General features: G+C 39.8%; 1 protein-coding gene across 2 annotated transcripts in view; it reads left to right on the top strand.

Moving 5' to 3' along the window:
* ARHGAP20 (Rho GTPase activating protein 20) overlaps positions 1-18,855 on the top strand; it is a 65,707-nt gene that overhangs the window by 7,908 nt on the left and 38,944 nt on the right. For both annotated transcript variants that reach the window (XM_055130253.1, XM_004605037.2), the window contains exon 2: positions 10,597-10,781. In XM_055130253.1, the coding sequence (XP_054986228.1) occupies positions 10,597-10,781 (185 nt within the window). The remainder of the gene's footprint in view (positions 1-10,596; positions 10,782-18,855) is intronic.

The raw sequence follows: 18,855 nt of genomic DNA, 5'->3' as shown, positions 1-18,855 counted from the left end.
TTCAACATTTTATCTAAGGCACTTGTATTTGAGGAAGTCTTCAGTCAGACCTGCTTTTCATGCTTAAGTCCTTGGTTGTTGTTGGGAAGCTTGCTGTATTTTTCAGACTCATAGAACTATATTCCAAAATTCTATGCGGGTGATCCTACAGCTCAGGTGAGTTCACCATAGAAAATCATCCTCTGAAACTCAGTTTAAACACTCTCAATTCAGTCAACATTTGATTACTGACTCTAGGGTGTAGGGGGAAATTAATGGTTTTATAGTTGTTTTTTTACTTAAAATGTGAACAAAATAGTGCATTTTCACATAGCAAATTAACTATTAGTGGCTCTAAAATTCATAGAAGAACAATCATAATTTTTTGATGAAATGTGATGGCTCTCATTCATTTTCTTTTTTTTTTTTAAATTTATTTATTTTTAATTAGTGAACCACCGTGAGGGTACAGTTACAGATTTATACACTTTTGTGCTTATGCTTCCCTCATACAAAGTTCGGGAACCCATCCCTTCACCAGTGCCCATTCTCCACCACCAGTAAACCCAGCATCCCTCCCACCCTCCCCAATCCCATCTCCCCCCACCCCACCCTGCCACTGTGGCAGGGCATTCCCTTCTGTTCTCTCTCTCTAATTAGCTGTTGAGGTTTGCAATAAAGGTGTTGAGTGGCCACTGTGCTCAGTCTCTAGCCCTCATTCAGCCCACAACTCCCTTCCCCCACATGGCCTTCGACTACATTATAGTTGGTGATCCCTTCTCTGAGTTTCCCTTTCCCCAGAATGTGAGGTCAGCCTCCAAGCCATGGAGTCAACCTCCTGGTACTTATTTCTACAATTCTTGGGTGTTAGTCTCCCACTCTGTTATTCTATATGCCATAGATGAGTGCAATCTTTCTATGTCTGTCTCTCTCTTTCTGACTCATTTCACTTAGCATGAAACTTTTCATGCCGATACACTTAAGTACAAAATTCATGACCTCCTTTTTTCTAACAGCTGCATAGTATTCCATTGTATAGATGTACCAAAGTTTCCTCAACCAGTCATCCGTTCTAGGGCATTCGGGTTTTTTCCAGATTCTGGCTATTGTAAACAGTGCTGCGATGAACATACATGTGCAGATGTCATTTCGATTATACTTTTTTGCCTCTCTGGGATATATTCCCAGCAGTGGTATTGCTGGGTCAAATGGGAGCTCAATATCTAATTTTTTGAGAATCGTCCATATTGTTTTCCAGAAGGGCTGAACCAGTCGGCATTCCCACCAGCAGTGTAGAAGGGTCCCTTTCTTATTCATTTTCAATACAGTTGTCTATTCAAAATTCTAATTTAGAAAGTTTCTTTATCCAAGTTGTTGTGTGTATGTGGCGGGGGGGTGGCAACTGTATCTCCCAGACTGTAAAGTCTCAAGTCACAGCTACCTATGTGGGACAGTTGTGCTTTTGGTTCTGAAGTGAAGCATGCTGAGGTACAGTTTATCACTGACTGTCATCTGCTGTGTCTCCTGTGTTGTGACTTGAAGAGAAGTTTGCAAGACCAAAGGTGAGGTTAAGGAGAAGGGACAGAAAGGGATACCTGCAGGAAACAAAACCTTTGACTTGAGTTATTTCTTTTCTAGTTGAATTCAGAATGTGGTGGTCGCTCTTTCTCAAACCAAGACATCCTGTACCACACAGATGCACCTGCAACTTAACAAAATACTAAATATAAAAGTTTGTCTTCCTAGAAAGTATCAGCAACTGTAAACATTCAATTTCACTTTACTGCCTCAAAAACTTTAATAGACTACTGATGTAATTATTATCTAATATATAAAATATATTTATAATATATTATTTATATTTAAATGTACAATTAGCACTGTAGCACTGTAGTCCCGTTGTTCATCAATTTGCTTGAGTGGGCACCAGCAACGTCTCCATTGTGAGACTTGTTGTTATTGTTTTTTGCATATCAAATATGCCACGGGTAGCTTGCCAAGCTATGCCATGTGGGCAGGATACTCTCAGTAGCTTGCTGGGCCCTCCAAGAGGGATGGAGGAATTGAACCTGGGTCAGCTGCATGCAAGGCAAACATCCTACCTGCTGTGCTATCACTGTCACTGTCATCCCGTTGCTCATCGATTTGTTTGAGCGGGCACCAGTAACGTCTCTCATTGAGAGACTTATTGTTACTGTTTTTTGGCATATCCAATACACATGGGTAGCTTGCCAGGCTCTGCCGCATGGGCTTGATACTCTCGGTAGCTTGCCAGGCTCTCCGAGAGGGGTGGAGGAATCAAACTCGGGTTGGCCACGTGAAAGGCGAATGCCCACCCGCTGTGCTATCACTCCAGCCTCTGTGCTATCACTTCAGTACAAATGTATAATTAAATATAAATATTAAAAATATATTTTATGTAATTTAAATATATAAAACATTATGTGTGTATATATAATTAATATATACACATATAATATAAATAAATGTATGTATATATGTGCTCTCGCTATTGCTCCAGTGATAGCACAGCGATAGCACAGAGGTAGGGTGCTCACCTTTCACGTGGTGGACCCGTGTTCGGAGTCGAACACTCTCGGAGAGCAAGCTACCGAGAGTATCACACACACACAGCAGAGCCTGGCAAGCTCCCTGTGGCATATTCGAGATGCCAAAAACAGTAACAACAAGTCTCACAATGAGAGACGTTATGGTGCCCGCTTGAACAAATCGATGAGCAATGGGATGACAGTGACAGTGATATATATTTATATATTATAATATATGCAAATACTACATTTAATAAGAAGTGCATTTATAATAAATTATATGTGTATAATCTGTTATATAATACATATCATCTGGGCTGGAGTGATAGCACAGGGGGTTGGGCGTTTGCCTTGTATGCAGTCGACCCGGGTTTGATTCTTTTGCCCCTCTTGGAGAGCCCGGCAAGCTACTGAGAGTATCTCGCCTGCACAGCAGAGCCTGGCAAGCTCCCCATGGCGTATTCGATATGCAACAACAAGCCTCACAATGAAGATGTTACTAGTACCTGCTCGAGCAAATCAATGAGCAATGGGATGATGGTGACAGTGATGGTGAATATATATCATCTATAAAATATATTTATAATTACATATATATCATTTATATATACATATATATGTGTATGCATATCCACATATCCAAATATGTACATGTATATGCACATGTGTGCACATGTATGTATGTATATATCTATACATATAATGCATTCCACATTTTATACACATATACATACTTCTGTGTACATACACTTGATGAGTATACAGTGACCTGAGTGTATGTACAGTGACCTGAGTGTATTGCTGTGCATAGATCTCTGAACAAAACATTTGGCATAAGGCTGGTTTTAGAGTGAAGCTCTGATTCCCATTTTAGTGGTATTTGTGGATGGAATGGTTTTGGGAGAGATTTCAGTTGAGATGAGATCTGAAAGTGGCATGCTCGTGATTGTATTGATGTTTCAGCAAAAGGCTGGCTTCGCACTCTGTCCCCTCTTGAGGGTACCCAGGACGACAACTTCCTGGGCACCAACAAGAGGGCCCTCACCAAGAACTGAATCTTCCAGCACCTTGTTCTGGGACTTTCCTCCCTCCAGACCCTGAATAAATTTCTAACAGCCTTCATCTGTTAGTTTGCTGTTCCACCCCACACTGAGACTCCTTGGAAAATCACTTGGAGGGAAAGTTTTGTCTGGCTCTGTGAGTGTCTCAATGGAGTAGATCACGGGGAGGGGATCTGCGGGTCCCACACAAACTAAAAGCCTGCAGGATGACAGTTCAGCTTGGTTGTGGCAACTGAAGCCACCTACGATAGGCCTGATCTCCAGCCTTGATTTCTTTCCTGAAGACTCAGCCTTGATTTGGGAGACAGGAAAGGGTTTGAGGAAACTGCCTTTGTCAGCAGTCAGTGAAGAGGTGTGAAGGCATCATAACCCAGATCATTGTATCATTTTGTTTCAGTCTCATTTTCCATATTCAAAATAAGTTTAGATAAGAAACTTCCAATGGGCAGCAGAAATAGCCCCATCAGTGCTGGTATATCAGTGCTGCACTTAGCAGCCCTGACCTAATTTCAATATACATTGTCACATGACATGACTGAAAAGCAAACCCTGTTGGTGAATGTCTGGTCACCTAGAAAAGTGGATTCTGAAAATGGAATATGTGTATGCCCACACCTGCTTAAGTTTCAGAAACCCAGAGAACTCACTCTTAGACTTTCTCTGTTTCTTTGGTCCCTGTTTGCACCTCAAAATCTTTTTTCTTTTCTGTTCCTTGTTTTACCATTGTTACTGTTCTTCGCATATTGAATATGCCATGGGTAGCTTGCCAGGCTCTGCTCTATGGGCAGGATACTCTGGTAGCCTGCCAGGCTCTCCAAGAGGGATGGAGGAATCGAACCTGGGTCAGCCAAAAACAGTAACAATTCTCACAATGGAGACATTACTGGTGCCCGCTCGAGCAAATCGATGAACAAAGGGATGACAGTGCTACAATGCAGTGCAGTTCCTCATTTTACACCAGGAGTATCAGCTTCTTTTTAGCCCTTATCAGGTCTTACTGCATTTGAAATTGGATAAACCTAAGCTCTTTTGCATTCTCATTTCATACACTATTTGGGGGAAATTTTTTACCATCATGATTTGAGGATTGATCGTCATCCCCCACCACCATTGTCCCCCACCACACACATACCTGATAAATTAGGTACTACTATAAGTCCGAACTTCTGAACCATTAGATGCATTGGCCCTTTGACCAACAGGCAGGTGGACACTCAGGGGAACCTGAGAGTATGTCGTGTGCAAATACCAGTCTGTGTGGACAGCAATGTGGAAAGTGAGGTGAGGTTCAAAAATGGTGTGAGGATTATGAGGGACAAATCTGTGGGGACTTACCTTGCCTAGTCAAGTCAATGTCCAAAGAGAATTGTGACCAGACAAACTCATCAAAGTCCAAGTCAACGGGTGGCTCCAACACACTCCAGAGTCCAACACTCTTCAGAAGCATGTTTGGTAGTGGAGGCAGAGGCGCAAAGAATCTAAGGGACATTCTTGTCTCCTTGATTCTTGACCAGAGGTTATGTTTTTCTTTCTAAAGCATTACTGTGTTGTTGCACTAGCAAGGTGCTTTCTGTATCCAAGGACATGTGTCATGATGGCACCTTATTTGATTCCTTGTAATAGGTTGAACAGTTGTTTCATTTTACAGCTATAGAACCAGAATTAAGAATTTGGGTGCCCATACTTCTCTAATACCATATAGATTTTGTGTTTATTGTTGTGTTTCTAAGTTGTTGTCTCATAGGAAAAGGGAAGATTGCCAAATGTAAACATATTTCTTTCTTAACCTCAGAAAGCAACATATTCCTTTAGAGTCATCTGTGAAGGTATTTACTTGAATCAATTGCTCAAAACACTTCTGAATGATATGATGCTGAGTGAGTAGATCCTCCTGATGACAGATCAACTGACCATAGCAGAAATATCTGCTCATCTAGTGGCCAAACCCCTCCTTATTATGATAGAACCTTGAATCATGAAGCAAGGTTGCAAAGAATTTTCTCATTCCCTTGCAAAGATAGTGTCTTTAAGATTCAGTGACTTGGGTATGTGGCCTCAAAGGAAATGCTGCAGGAGTGTAGGGAGACAAGAAAGAGTTTCTTAGTCACAGGGGGCGGAGTCAGTTCGAAGAAGTTAATTTGTAAATTTAACAGTTTTTCTAACCTTGAAACTTTTCTCAAGACTTTCCTCAAAGCCTTTGTTTCAATGCTATGCTAATTTTAGGCATTTGAAAGTAACTTTCAAAAGTTTTTTTTCAAAAGTGGCTTTAGCACCATTTGACTAAAATTTAATTGAAATGTTTTCCTTCATAAAGTGACTGGAACAAAACACTGAACAATTTGTAGCTCATATGGCTTGCATCTTTCATACTCTTCTTTTGCTACACATTCTTTTCCTTTTAACTCTGTGAGAACCAGAATCACCATCATCAGAGTCACTGAGATGTTTTCAAACAAGTGTCTCTAGATTGACATGAAGTTAAAAATTCCAATGAGGGGGCTGGAGAGATAGCACAGCGGGTAGGGCGTTTGCCTTGCACGCGGCCGACCCAGGTTCAAATCCCAGCATCCCATATGGTCCCCTGAGCAGCGCCAGGGGTAATTCCTGAGTGCAGAGCCAGGAGTAACCCCTGTGCATCGCCAGGTGTGACCCAAAAAGCAAAAAAAAAAAAAAAAAAAAAAAAATTCCAATGAGACTCCTTACAGGTTTTTATGGCAAGCATGTTTTCAGAATACTAGGAAATAAAAGAAAGGAACTTTTGTGCTTTGGTCACTTTTTTACAACTTCATTTTCCTTCCCAAGTGTACTTGTTACTTCCTTAAACTCTCAGATTCAAGAAGTGTTCATTCACTTACTGGATACCCAGCTCTTGAGAATCTGCTCTGGAAATGCTGATTTAGAGAGGTGAGCATGTGCCCCCCGCTTTTGAGGGATTCAGACTGAGGGCTGCTGAACCATTTGGTAGAGAAATTTGTTAGAAAAAAAATGCGAAGAAATCATTTCCATTCTCAGTTGATTGTTAGAAGAATAAAGAACATTTAGCTTCTGGACATGAACCAGTTTGGTGAGACACCCTTTTGGTTTAATAGTTTAGTATTTATGGGGCTGGAGTGATAGCATAGCGGGTAGGGCGTTTGCCTTGCACGCGGCTGACCCGGGTTCAAATCCCAGCATCCCATATGGTCCCCTGAGCACCGCCAGGAGTAATTCCTGAGTGTAGAGCCAGGAGTAACCCCTGTGCATCGCCAGGTGTGACCCAAAAACCAAAAAAAAAAAAAAAAACCAAAAAAAACAATAGTTTAGTATTTAGTTCTTTATTTCCTCTTAAAAGCTTGATTGAGATAAAGTTCCTAGGACATAAAATTCATGGGTATCAAATGTACAGGTTGTTGGCTCTAGTATCTACACATAAGCATGCTTCCATGATAGCAATTTCAGAACATTTTCTTTACCCCAGAAAGCAACACTGTACACTTGACCATCATCTCAGTTCCCTTACCTGCCCAACCCCAACTCTAGGCACATGCTATCCTGCTCTTGAGATTCTGTAGGTTTATGTTTTCTGGAAATTTTATATAGATAATCATACACCCATGTTGTTGCATGTATCAATACTTTTCTTGCCAGTCATATTTTATATAAAGCCATGCACTCATTTGTTGCATCTATCAATACTTTTACTGCCAAATAGTATTACATTTTGTGAGCATTTGCCACATTATATTTGTTCATTCATAAGCTTCATTTAAAATCCATACAAAACCTTCATACATTGAATAGATAGTCTGTGCCAGGCATTGGGGTAAACCCAATGATAAAGCTACTAACAAATGGCTCATTAAATGAACTGTTTCTTAGTATGGGAAAGTCTGTAAAGGACTGGTTTCTGCTCTCTAAGAAGAAGGTCCAAAATGTACATAGTAGGAAGTGCTGTCACAAAGGTATGATAAGTCAAGTAAGCTCTGGACACGGAGTTGACTCTACTTTGAAGTACAGAATTCAACTGATTGGACAGACTTTGCAGATTAGCTGGCAATTATTACCATAATTTGAAGACAGCCAGGCACAGGGGCAAGAGACTCTGCATCGATCTCTTCCGGGAGCTTGGTTTTATAGTCTCTGGATGTTGGCTTTTGATGGGATTACACAGCTCTGGGGGCAGTTTCTGGGTGTGACTCCCTACCTACGGGAAAATGGGGGATCTGGGTGGAAGAGACTCAGTCCCGATCGGAGCAGGCTTGGAGATCTCAGCCCCGGGTCCTGCACACCTGAGTTCCTCTGCTGGTTCCTTCATGCATGTGGCTCATCCGAGCATGTGAAGAGGGGCCTTGAGCATGGCTGTGGCTGGGTTCTGGAGGTCTTCGGCTGCCGGGGCTCTGCTCAGGGCAGGGAGGGAAACTCAACCCACGGTGAAGACAGCCAGGTGCGGGGGCAAAAGTTCTTCGTCTTGGAGAACCTGGCAAGCTACAGAGAGTTTCCTGCCCGCATGGGAGAGCCTGGCAAGCTCCCTGTGGTGTATTCATATGCCAAAACCATTAACAATGATGGGTCTCATTTCCCTGACCCTGAAAGAGCCTCCAGTGTGGCACCGTTTGGAAGAATGAGTGAAAAGAGGCTTCTAAAATCTGAGGACTAGGACGAATGGAGACGTTACTGAGACCACTCAAGAAAATCGACTATCAACAGCATGATGATGATGATGTTGATGATGAATTTGTGTTTCATCTTTCATTAGGAGCTATGTTCATTTACTCTTTGGCAGAATAGATATTTTGCCTTTAAAACTGAATCCTGTTGTGGAGAAGACATCTGGTAAACAAAATTTTAAAGTATTCTCTCACTGGCATAAATGACTGTTTAGTAGAGCAGCAGCAGTTTTTAAATGTGATCATGATTCTCTCACCACTTCTAGTCTCCTTCTCCTTGTTCCAATGTGGCAGCAAAGGAGCAAATAGATTATGCTTTGTATTTCATTGGTTTTTAGCTCACCTAAAATTTCTGTTTCATATTTTGAGGAGTAGTTAAATGATATGTTATCAAGAAGTTACCTAAATGCTGATGCAATGGATGGTTCTGCCTAATATGTCATTGTATTTTTTTAGTTCAATTACCTTTTTTCCCCACTGTAATTTTATTTTAAAAAGTTGACTTTAACCATTCATCTGTTTTGGGGACTGGTTAAAGAAAGTTTGGTACATCTACACAATGGAATACTATGCAGCTGTTAGAAAAGATGTCATGAAATTTGCATATAAGTGAATCAACATGGAAAGTATTATGTTGAGTGAAATGAGTCAGAAAGAAAGAGACAGACATAGAAAGATTGCACTCATATGTGGAATATAAAGTAGCAGAATGGGACACTAACACCCAAGAGTAGTAAAGATAAGAATCAGGAGGTCTGCCCCACAGCATGGAAACTGGCCTCACATGCTGGGGGAAAATTCGGCAGCAGAGATAGACAAGGGAACACCTAGTAGAGTATGTTGGGAGGACCCACTCGGGTTAAAAACTGCATACGAAAAGTAGACTATAGACCGAACATGATGGCCACTCAATACTCTATTGCAAACTACAACATCCAACAGGAGAGAAAACAAAAGGGAATGCCCTGCCACAGAGGCAGGGTGGGGTGGGGGGTTTGGGGTAGGGGTGGTGGGAGAGATACTGGGAACATTGGTGGAAGAGAATGTGCACTGGTGGAGGGATGTAAACCAAATTCAAACATGAAAGTTCATAAGTTTGTAACTATACCTCATGGTGATTCACTAATAAATTTTTTTTTAAAAGTTGACTTTAGAAATATTCAGCCAGAGAGATAGTACAACAACTAAGTCACTTGCCTTGCATACAGCTGACCAGGGTTTGGTATTCTGCACCACATGGTCCCCAGAGCACAGAGCCAGGAGTAAGATAAAGGCAGTCTTCGGGTAACTTAGGGGCATTGGGGACATCAGAAGTGTTGAGGTGAAGTGTTTGTCTGTATGTAAACTACAGAGCCAATACTTTGATTGGTATGGGAACCAAACTCTGATCAAACTTAAAAATGTGCCTATAATGGAGGCATGCCTGGGGGAGGGGCCAGGGGAACCTGGGGGAGGGCAGATGACACAGGTGGTGGAATTGGTGTTGGAATATTGTATGCCTGACACCCTATTATTGAAAGCTTTGTAAATCATGGTGCCTAAATTAAAATTTTAATAAAAGGAAAAAAACCCAATTTACAGACTAATTCTTTGGATAACTTCATTGGAATGAAATTCCATTTACCACTAATGTTAATATTCTGTATAGCACTACAAAAAGTGATACCATTAAAGTCAAAATAAAAAATTCAGAGAAGGAAGGATTTCCAAATGTATACATATTTTCACTTAAAGGTCCATAAAATCCCTTAAAAATACAGTTTCCATCTTTTAACTTTTTTCCTCCTTGAATTGATCTCTTCAAATTCTGTCCTTTTTGAAGCCTAGGTTGGAGTCTCTCCAGCCTGTGAAGTAGTGTCAAGCTGCCCTGATGGATCTCTGACTCAAAGAAGTTCTTCCTGCCCCTCCTTCAGCAGGGGGCCAAACATAGAAAAAGTTTCATATCAGCTGGCTGCAGTAGCTGAGAATGGTTATGATAATAATGGTTATGATAATACAGTTCGAATACTGTACTCCACATTTAATTCCTCATTTTCTGACCCTTAACAAATATCACCTTTTTACATTGACACTGTTTTAGATGTCACTGTTTAATCTACATAATGAGACCATAAACTCCTTGAAAGGTAACACAAAAGTTGTTGAGTTGGGGGTCTGAGCGATGGTACAGAGGCTAGGACATTAGTTTTGCACATGACCAAGCTGGGTTTGATCCCCAGCATTTCAGAGGTTTCCCCGAGTACTTCCAGGACTAATTCCTGAGAGCAGAGCCAGGAGTAACATCTGAGCACTGCCAGGTATGACCCCAAAAATCAAAAACTTAAATAATCTTCATTTTGATGGTTTTTTCCCTCTAAACAGGACGTGAAAATGTCAGAGATATGTACTGCAGCATCACTAAACATTGATATGACACCTGAGGATCTGCCTGGTGTTGAGGAACAACTAAGTGTGGAGGAACAGCCTGATATCAAGGAACAAGCTGATGTCAAGAAACAGCCTGATGTCAAAGAACATCCTGATGTCGAAGAACAGCCTAATGTCCAGTAAGTGGAAGCTTTGAATTGGACATTGGTTACTTGCTGTTATTTCATGTATGTTTCCTGAACTCTTCAGCACCCGAACTCTTCACCTGAAATTAGAAAATAGGACTCCTGAAGTTTTCTAATCAGGCCGCTTCTTTAGATGACTTGTAAGGCCCTCCAGGTGGTCTTTGTGGTCAGTTACTTTGAAATTGATTCAGAAGTGAATCTTCTATCACATAGGATACGAACATGTAGATCCCATGTTTGGTTCAAGTTTCTTTAGAGAGGGGCCAGAGAGAGAGCTCAATGGACTGAACACACACTATGCATATAGGAGGCTTGGGTTCAAACTCCAGCACAGCACCCCATTGTCCCCAAGCACCAAGAAGAGCAACCTCTGAGGGTAGTCCCCGGGAGGTGGGAGTTATCCCTTATCATCACCTAGCAAGCCCAAACACCAGAACAAAAGTTTATTTGTAGAGAAATGAGATAGGATAGCCCAAAGGTCTAGTGTACCTGTGGCCCCCAAACCTAAAAAGACCCATTCTAGAAAGAGCAATCAAAATATGGAAAGAAGTCATTTTCATACTGCTCTACAGATTGGTTTCACACAAACCTTTTCTTATATTTGATGTGAAGATCTGATAGTTATGCATGATCCTAAGGAAAATTTTTATAAATTTCAGGCAAGAGAACAACACAACTCTATCATCACAATAGATGGTAAAGTTGGATTATCAATTAATACCATAAATTGTTTCCTTTAAGTATGATTAAGTCTGTTAGTAAATTTGTAAAAATGTGAAGTGAATAAGCTAAATCAGTTAAATATATTCTGAAGTGGTCATGTTATCTACTGGGGCTCAGTCCTATTTCAGTAGACATTTTATTTTTAATCTTTTATAGTATATAGGAATTGATTGGCTATTTATTCCATTTATTTCTTAAGTTTGAAATGACATTTTACCTTAGTAGTTTTTATGTTCAAAGGAACCAGGTGATTTCCTCCAAGCTGTGTCTCCCTTTATGTAAAATGAAATCCATATCACCTTTATTTACCTTTATTTGAAGTGAGCATACATTTGATACATGGTGAATGCTGTGCTGACATAATATAAAATTGGTGTGAAGGCATGGCATTCTTCTACTTGGGCACCATGGTTTACAATGCTGTTCATAATTGATCCTCTATGCATATTTCCATGTCATCTGAAAGTAATGATAATAAGACTTCCAAGGTGGATCCCTGTGATTTTTTTTTTTTTTGCTAGCTTAATTACTACTGGGGCTTTCAATACTGTGTTGAATAAGAGTGGAGAAAGTAGGCATCTTTGCATTGTGTGTGATCTCAGAGGGAAGACTTTTAGTTTTTTTACCATTGTGTGTAATACTGGCTGTGAGTTTATTGTAAAAGATTATTATTACGTTAAAGAAGTTTGCTTCTATCCCAGTTGTGTTGAGGATTTTTATCATGAATGGGTGTTGGATTTGTTAAATTCTTTTTTGTCAATTAATATAATCATACAGATGTCTCTGTATCAAAGAATATAAACAATGTAATACATAATATAATATAATCTATGGAAATTATTAATAAATTTATTGCATATGACATTAATTTGCTTCTATCGAATGCTCTTTTCATTACTTATATGAGACCCACTTGATTGCAGTGTATTGATTCTGATATGTTGTTGAATTCAGTTTGCTAAGATTTGTTATGGATTTTTACATTGATGCTCAACTGTGAAATTCGTCTGAAAAGTTTTTGGATAATATTTCTGTCTGCTTTCATTATTAATGAAATTTTGCCTTCCTAGAAGCTTGTCTAAAGTATTCCTTTTATATTTCTTCAATATTGCTGTTTGGGAGGTTTTATGATTCTAAAAAGCCATGCCTTTCTCCTTGGTTCTCCTGCTTGGTGGCACATACTGTAACCTGTATTTTTGTATTTAGATGCAGCTAGTATTGCCAGCTCTTGATTGTCTGAGAATCTATTTATCCCTTCCTCAAGTCTGACAGTTTTGCAAGGTAGAAGGCTCTAGTTTGAAGGTTCATTCAGTGCTTGGAGTATGTCACTCCCTTCTTCTATGGTTTCAGAGGAGCGGTCTGTTTGGTTTTTTCTTGCCTGTCTCTTAATTGCCTTTGTGATGAGGATGGGTAAATCAAGTGCAGGAAAGTGGGGTAAGGCACTAAGTGTGGCATGGTTCCCAAATGCCATAGAAATATAGGTCCCAACTTCCCTCCAGTCACCTATGGAAAGTCACGGCATAACAGTTTTTAGTGCCAAAAATACATTGTGTAGGCAAATTCCAATGAGTGAAACTTAGTTCACTCTCTTCTTAAAGTTAGCAAGTTCCAGACAGCCCGCCCTGCTTGGCCCAAAAGGTCATGTTTTATGTCACTGAAGTAATCCATAAATGTAAATAGAGATGTCTAATCAAAATGATTCATAGTGATTTTCAAGTATTTGATGCCTCTAGGCAGGTGAAAATAGAACTACTTCATGACCACTAAGGCAAAAATAAAATCTCATATTTATAGTACTATTTCCTGTACTAGTTTTTAAATCTAATCTAAAATGAAAACTAGGTGCTAAGCAGTAGTCACTTTTTTCATGGACTAGCACCAGCTTGTGGATCAATGGTTGAAAACCACTACTCTAGAAGGAATTGAATTGATTAAGACACTTGAATATCTCTGCCCATTCTGGGAAAGAGGCAAAAGCAACCCAGGATGCTAGACATCAAATAAGATACAGGAATCCTTTGTAATAAATCATGGTATGTCCTGTATGTGGCACATAGGTAAAAGAGGGAAAATTTTTTATTAGATTTCCCTATCTAGAGTTTTGTACACTTACATAATTTTAAGAACACTAAAGTTTTCATAAACTTGAGCCATTAATTTTCATATCAAAAGATTATTGAACTCTGTTTTTTGAACCATTTCAGAAGATTTATATTGCTATTAATCATTATTCTGTTGCTTGAAATGGTAAGATTATCTACTTTCTCTAAAAGTTAAATATATTAACTCCAAGTAGGTATAACATCTAACCACTTTATTCTTTAATATAGCCTGAATATATACATATGAAATGCATAATTGATGAGTTACTTTTCCTTAATAGGGTAGTGAATTAATACTTTGGAAATTCTGTTCAATGCTTGTGAACTTTATTTCACAATAGAAAATGAGGAATTTACACAGGCTCGGATGAGCCTCATCCATGAGTGAATCTGCTGAAAAACCACATATGCAGGACTAGTGTCTGTAATCTTCAGACTTTAATGGAGTCAGGAGTGGACAACCCCTCCATCTCCCTGTCCTTCCAGTAAGTAGCCTGGCAGTAATGCCCATGAAGTGGAGCCATATAAGCTAATTAACCCCATGATCCAGAGACTCACAAATATATCTTTCGAAAGAGAGCAACACAGGATGATATGCATGCAGCCAAGATGCCTCTGCATCCCAAAGTCACCATCCAGTTTTTAAAAAATTAACCTTAACTGTATAATTGTACTTAAAAAGTACAGTTTTGAATTTCTGGTTTTGTGGCCACAATATCTCAAACTCTACACCACGGAAGTACCAAGATTAGCACACATTTGATGGGGTGGAAAGTAGAAGGCAACCAATCTCAGGGAGGAAATAATTCATATCTATATACATATAAGCACACAAGGCTCAACCTTTAACACAATGCTTGTAAATCTCTTATTACTAGCTTACTGGCTCCAGGCTGAAATACACAACCTTCACACACTTTCCTCTAAGGAAACTTTTTGGATCACTTTTAGCAGATATTCCTAACAAGCAATACAAAATAAATGATTTAGGTCCTGCTTTGGGGGCAGGGAATGGGGGGTTGGGGTGGAAACCTTCAAAATATGGTGGTGGGTAGGTGTAGTGCTGGTGGGATTGATGTTGGATATTGTAACAAATTATTGTGGACAATTTTTTTAAAAATTAAATTAAAAAAGAAAAGATAATGAGAAATTAAAAAAATTTAAAATAAGAAATTATAAAAGAAAAGAAAAATTAACTTTATGCATAGATATTTGCAAAAAAATGGAATGTTGGTTTTAGTAGGATTTCAAACCTCTGATACAGAGGATATACTAGGCAAGGGAAATCCATTGATATGAGTTGAAATTGTTTTGAGTTAGAGAACCAAAAATAAAATACCCGAGATAAAATGAGATAAAATGTCTCTCCCTGCCCTTGCTTCCTCATCATCTCTGCAATAATTGGTGTTATAGATGCAGATTCCCAAGTTTCTGATTCATTACAGATTTTGTGTCTAAATAACCTTAGGAAAAAGTGCACTTCAATGGTATGTTTTAACTTTTAGGTTATTTTCACTGAATTGTTCCAAGTCTGTAATGGGAGTGTCAAGTGCCTTCACTTCTCTGAAAGCAAGAATGCTTTTCTTCTATGTTGCTACTGGTAGCTAGGCCCTGAATAGGTACAGAGTATTTTCAAGAAAGGTATCAAGATTGAAAGATTATTAAAGGTTATATGGTGTGGATGAAGTATATTCTGCACTGGTACCCAAGAATCTTCAATATTTGAAGACTTCGCAGCTGGTTCTCATGCATTCTTGATGGAAAACTACTATGACAAAAATAATTCTACAAGGGAATACTACTTCTATGAAAATTAAGAGAGTATCTTTATGTGGACTGGAAAAGGGGTGCTTTTTAACATTAGATGGGAGGTACTTAACCTCCACCTTCTGAAGAGGAGGTTGGATAAAGAAATAATGACATTTTTCCTAAAATATTTGGTAAAATTCAGTGATTCAAAGTATCTAGTATAGGAGTTTTTCCTAGCACCAGAAGCACCCCCTAGGCATATTCCCTCAGAACTGCCAGGTGTGACCCACCCCCTCAACTGCCCATCAGTCAACAACAGCAACAACAAAGCATTTGGCATCATTTTTTTCTATGAAACTATTTTATCTCATTTGTTTTACTATTTTGTTTGAAAAAATTTTATTTTATAATTCTGTAAATGTTTACATAGTATATTGAAAGAAATTTCATTTCTCTTTATAACAGTAACCATATTTTCCCTTCGACGCTGGTCATTTTTAAAAACTTTCAATCCAAAATTGGTCTCTAAAACACATAGTCCACAGATACCACCATTGGCCAGGCTCAAAAAACACCAAATCAGTGTACCCACATACTAAACTATCCTCTAAACTAGGAATTTTTTTTAATTTTTGGGTCACACCCAGCAATGCTCAGGGTTACTCCTGGCTCTGCTCTCAGGAATTACTCCTGGCGGTGCTCGAGGGACCATATGGGATGCTGGGAATCGAACCTGGGTCAGTCATGTGCAAGGCAAATGCCCAACCCGCTATGCTATTGCTCCAGCCCTAAACTAGGCATTTTCTAGGTAAGTCTTATTCTCAGAAATGATTGCACCCAAAGGGGTAGCATAACCCCAGGAATGAGATGATGTACTCTATGAACTCCTTACAACTAAGGAGGCTAGTCTCAGGCCCTTTCAGGGTTCTTCAATGTATGGAGAGAGCTACAATAGATGCAGCTAGAGCATTGTTACATCCTGCATCTTGGAGGTTGATGGCACGGGCCAGTCCTTCATCCACACTATAGAAATGTGGTCATTGCTGAATACTATGGCTGTCTTTCACTCTATTTGCAATAGGAGAGTCTGGGTTTCAATCTGCTCTGTAAATAAGAAGGGTTTTCAGCACATACCATTTTTATCTGCTTTCCCTCCCACATAGAGACAGTGACATAGATGAAATTAGTAGTTCTTCCTACTTGCCAGGCATAAATTGTTACTTGCTGTTTCCAGTAGGAGGAACTCTCTCCTGAGCTGCTTTTAAATATCGATTGAAGCTTTTGTGGCAAGGGAAGAGATCAGTTCCTAGGGTGTCAATAGGAACAGGGGTAACTGTGGTCTGTGGTGACCTGTAAATTAGAGTCAGTGGATTTTGAGTACTCTGTGGGCCACAGGAGGACTGTGGCTGTGATTTTCAGCCTCCGCTGCAGCTTGAACTGTGCAAGAATGACAAGCAGTGTCAAGTGAGAGCTGCTGGTGTAAGAACACTCAAAGTTCCACAGAAGTCGAAAAGAAATCTAACATGTTTATGCTGTAACTTCATCCTTTTAGGGGGCTGCCAACATCTCGATATAGATAGCAGGAATTTATGGAATGCAAAAATAAATATACAAAATAGTTCCTATTTCTTTTCTTGGTTACTTTTAACTCCTTCTCAACCACCAATAAGTAATCAGTGTGCAAATTTGAATCTGGAGACTTATCTCTTTGGTATGCTTTCTTGTCTAACGTCTATTCTTTTCTTCCTGCTAACTCTGGCCCATGACATCTCCTCATTGAATGCAACAAATTTGTAAAAGGCTTCCTTACTGACTACCCTTCCCTGCCTCTATTCTCTTTAGCATATTACCAACACAACATTCTTTTTTTTTTAATTAATTTATTTTTTAAATTTATTTATTTTTAATTAGTGAATCACCATGACGGTAGAGTTACAGATTTATACATTTTTGTGCTCATGTTTCCCTCATACAAAGTTCGAGAACCCATCCCTTCACCAGTGCCCATTCTCCACTACCAGTAAACCCAGCATCCCTCCCACCTCCCCAGTCCCATCTCCCCCCACCCTACCCTGCCACTGTGGCAGGGTATTCCCTTTTGTTCTCTCTCTCTGATTAGGTGTTGTGGTTTGCAATAAAGGTGTTGAGTGGCCATTGTGTTCAGTCTCTAGTCTACATTCCACATGCATCACCCTTCCCCTGCATGGCCTCTGACCACATTTTACTTGGTGTTCCCTTCTCTGAGTTGCCCAGAATGAGAGACTAGCCTCCAAGCCATGGAGACAACCTCCTGGGACTTATTTCTACTAATCTTGGGTGTTAGTCTTATAGTCTATTATTCTATATTCCACAGATGAGTGCAATCTTTCTATGTCTGTCTCTCTCTTTCTGACTCATTTCACTTAGCATAATACTTTCCATGCTGATCCACTTATTTGCAAACGTCATGACCTCCTTTTTTCTAACAGCTGCATAGTATTCCATTGTATAGATGTACCAGAGTTTCTTCAACCAGTCATCTGTTCTAGGGCACTCGGGTTTTTTTTTTTTTTTTTGAGGAGCCTTTTATGTTTTTTTGTTTTTTTTTTGTTTTTTTTTTTGTTTTTTTTTAATTTATTTATTTTTAATTAGAGAATCACCGTGAGGGTACAGTTACAGATTTATACACTTTTGTGCTTATACTTCCCTCATACAAAGTTTGGGAACCCATCCCTTCACCAGTGCCCATTCTCCACCACCCGTAAACCCAGTGTCCCTCCCACCCTCCCCAATCCCATCTCCCCCCCACCCCACCCTGCCACTGTGGCAAGGCATTCCCTTCTGTTTTCTCTCTCTAATTAGCTGTTGTGGTTTGCAATAAAGGTGTTGAGTGGCCGCTGTGCTCAGTCTCTAGCCCTCATTCAGCCCGCAACTCCCTTCCCCCACATGGCCTTCGACTGCAATGTAGTTGGTGATCGCTTCTCTGAGTTGACCTTTCCCCGGAACGTGAGGCCAGCCTCGAAGCCATGGAGTCAACCTCCTGGTACTTATTTCTACAGTTCTTGGGTGTTAGTCTCCCACTCTGTTATTCTATATACCATAGATGAGTGCAATCTTTCTATGTCTGTCTCTCTCTTTCTTATTCATTTCACTCAGCATGAAACTTTTCATGCCCATCCACTTGACTACAAAATTCTTGACCTCCTTTTTTCTAACAGCTGCATAGTATTCCATTGTATAGATGTACCAAAGTTTCCTCAACCAGTCATCCGTTCTGGGGCATTCGGGTTTTTTCCAGATTCTGGCTATTGTAAACAGTGCTGCGATGAACATACATGTGCAGATGTTGTTTCGATTATACTTTTTTGCCTCTCTGGGATATATTCCCAGCAGTGGTATTGCTGGGTCAAATGGGAATTCAATATCTAATTTTTTGAGAGTCGTCCAAATTGTTTTCCAGAAGGGCTGAACCAGTCGGCATTCCCACCAGCAGTGAAGAAGGGTCCCTTTCTCCC

This window comes from Sorex araneus, chromosome 3 (genome assembly GCF_027595985.1).
Source record: "Sorex araneus isolate mSorAra2 chromosome 3, mSorAra2.pri, whole genome shotgun sequence".
NCBI classification, from domain to species: domain Eukaryota; kingdom Metazoa; phylum Chordata; class Mammalia; order Eulipotyphla; family Soricidae; genus Sorex; species Sorex araneus.
This window is presented reverse-complemented; position numbering and strand designations above follow the sequence as displayed.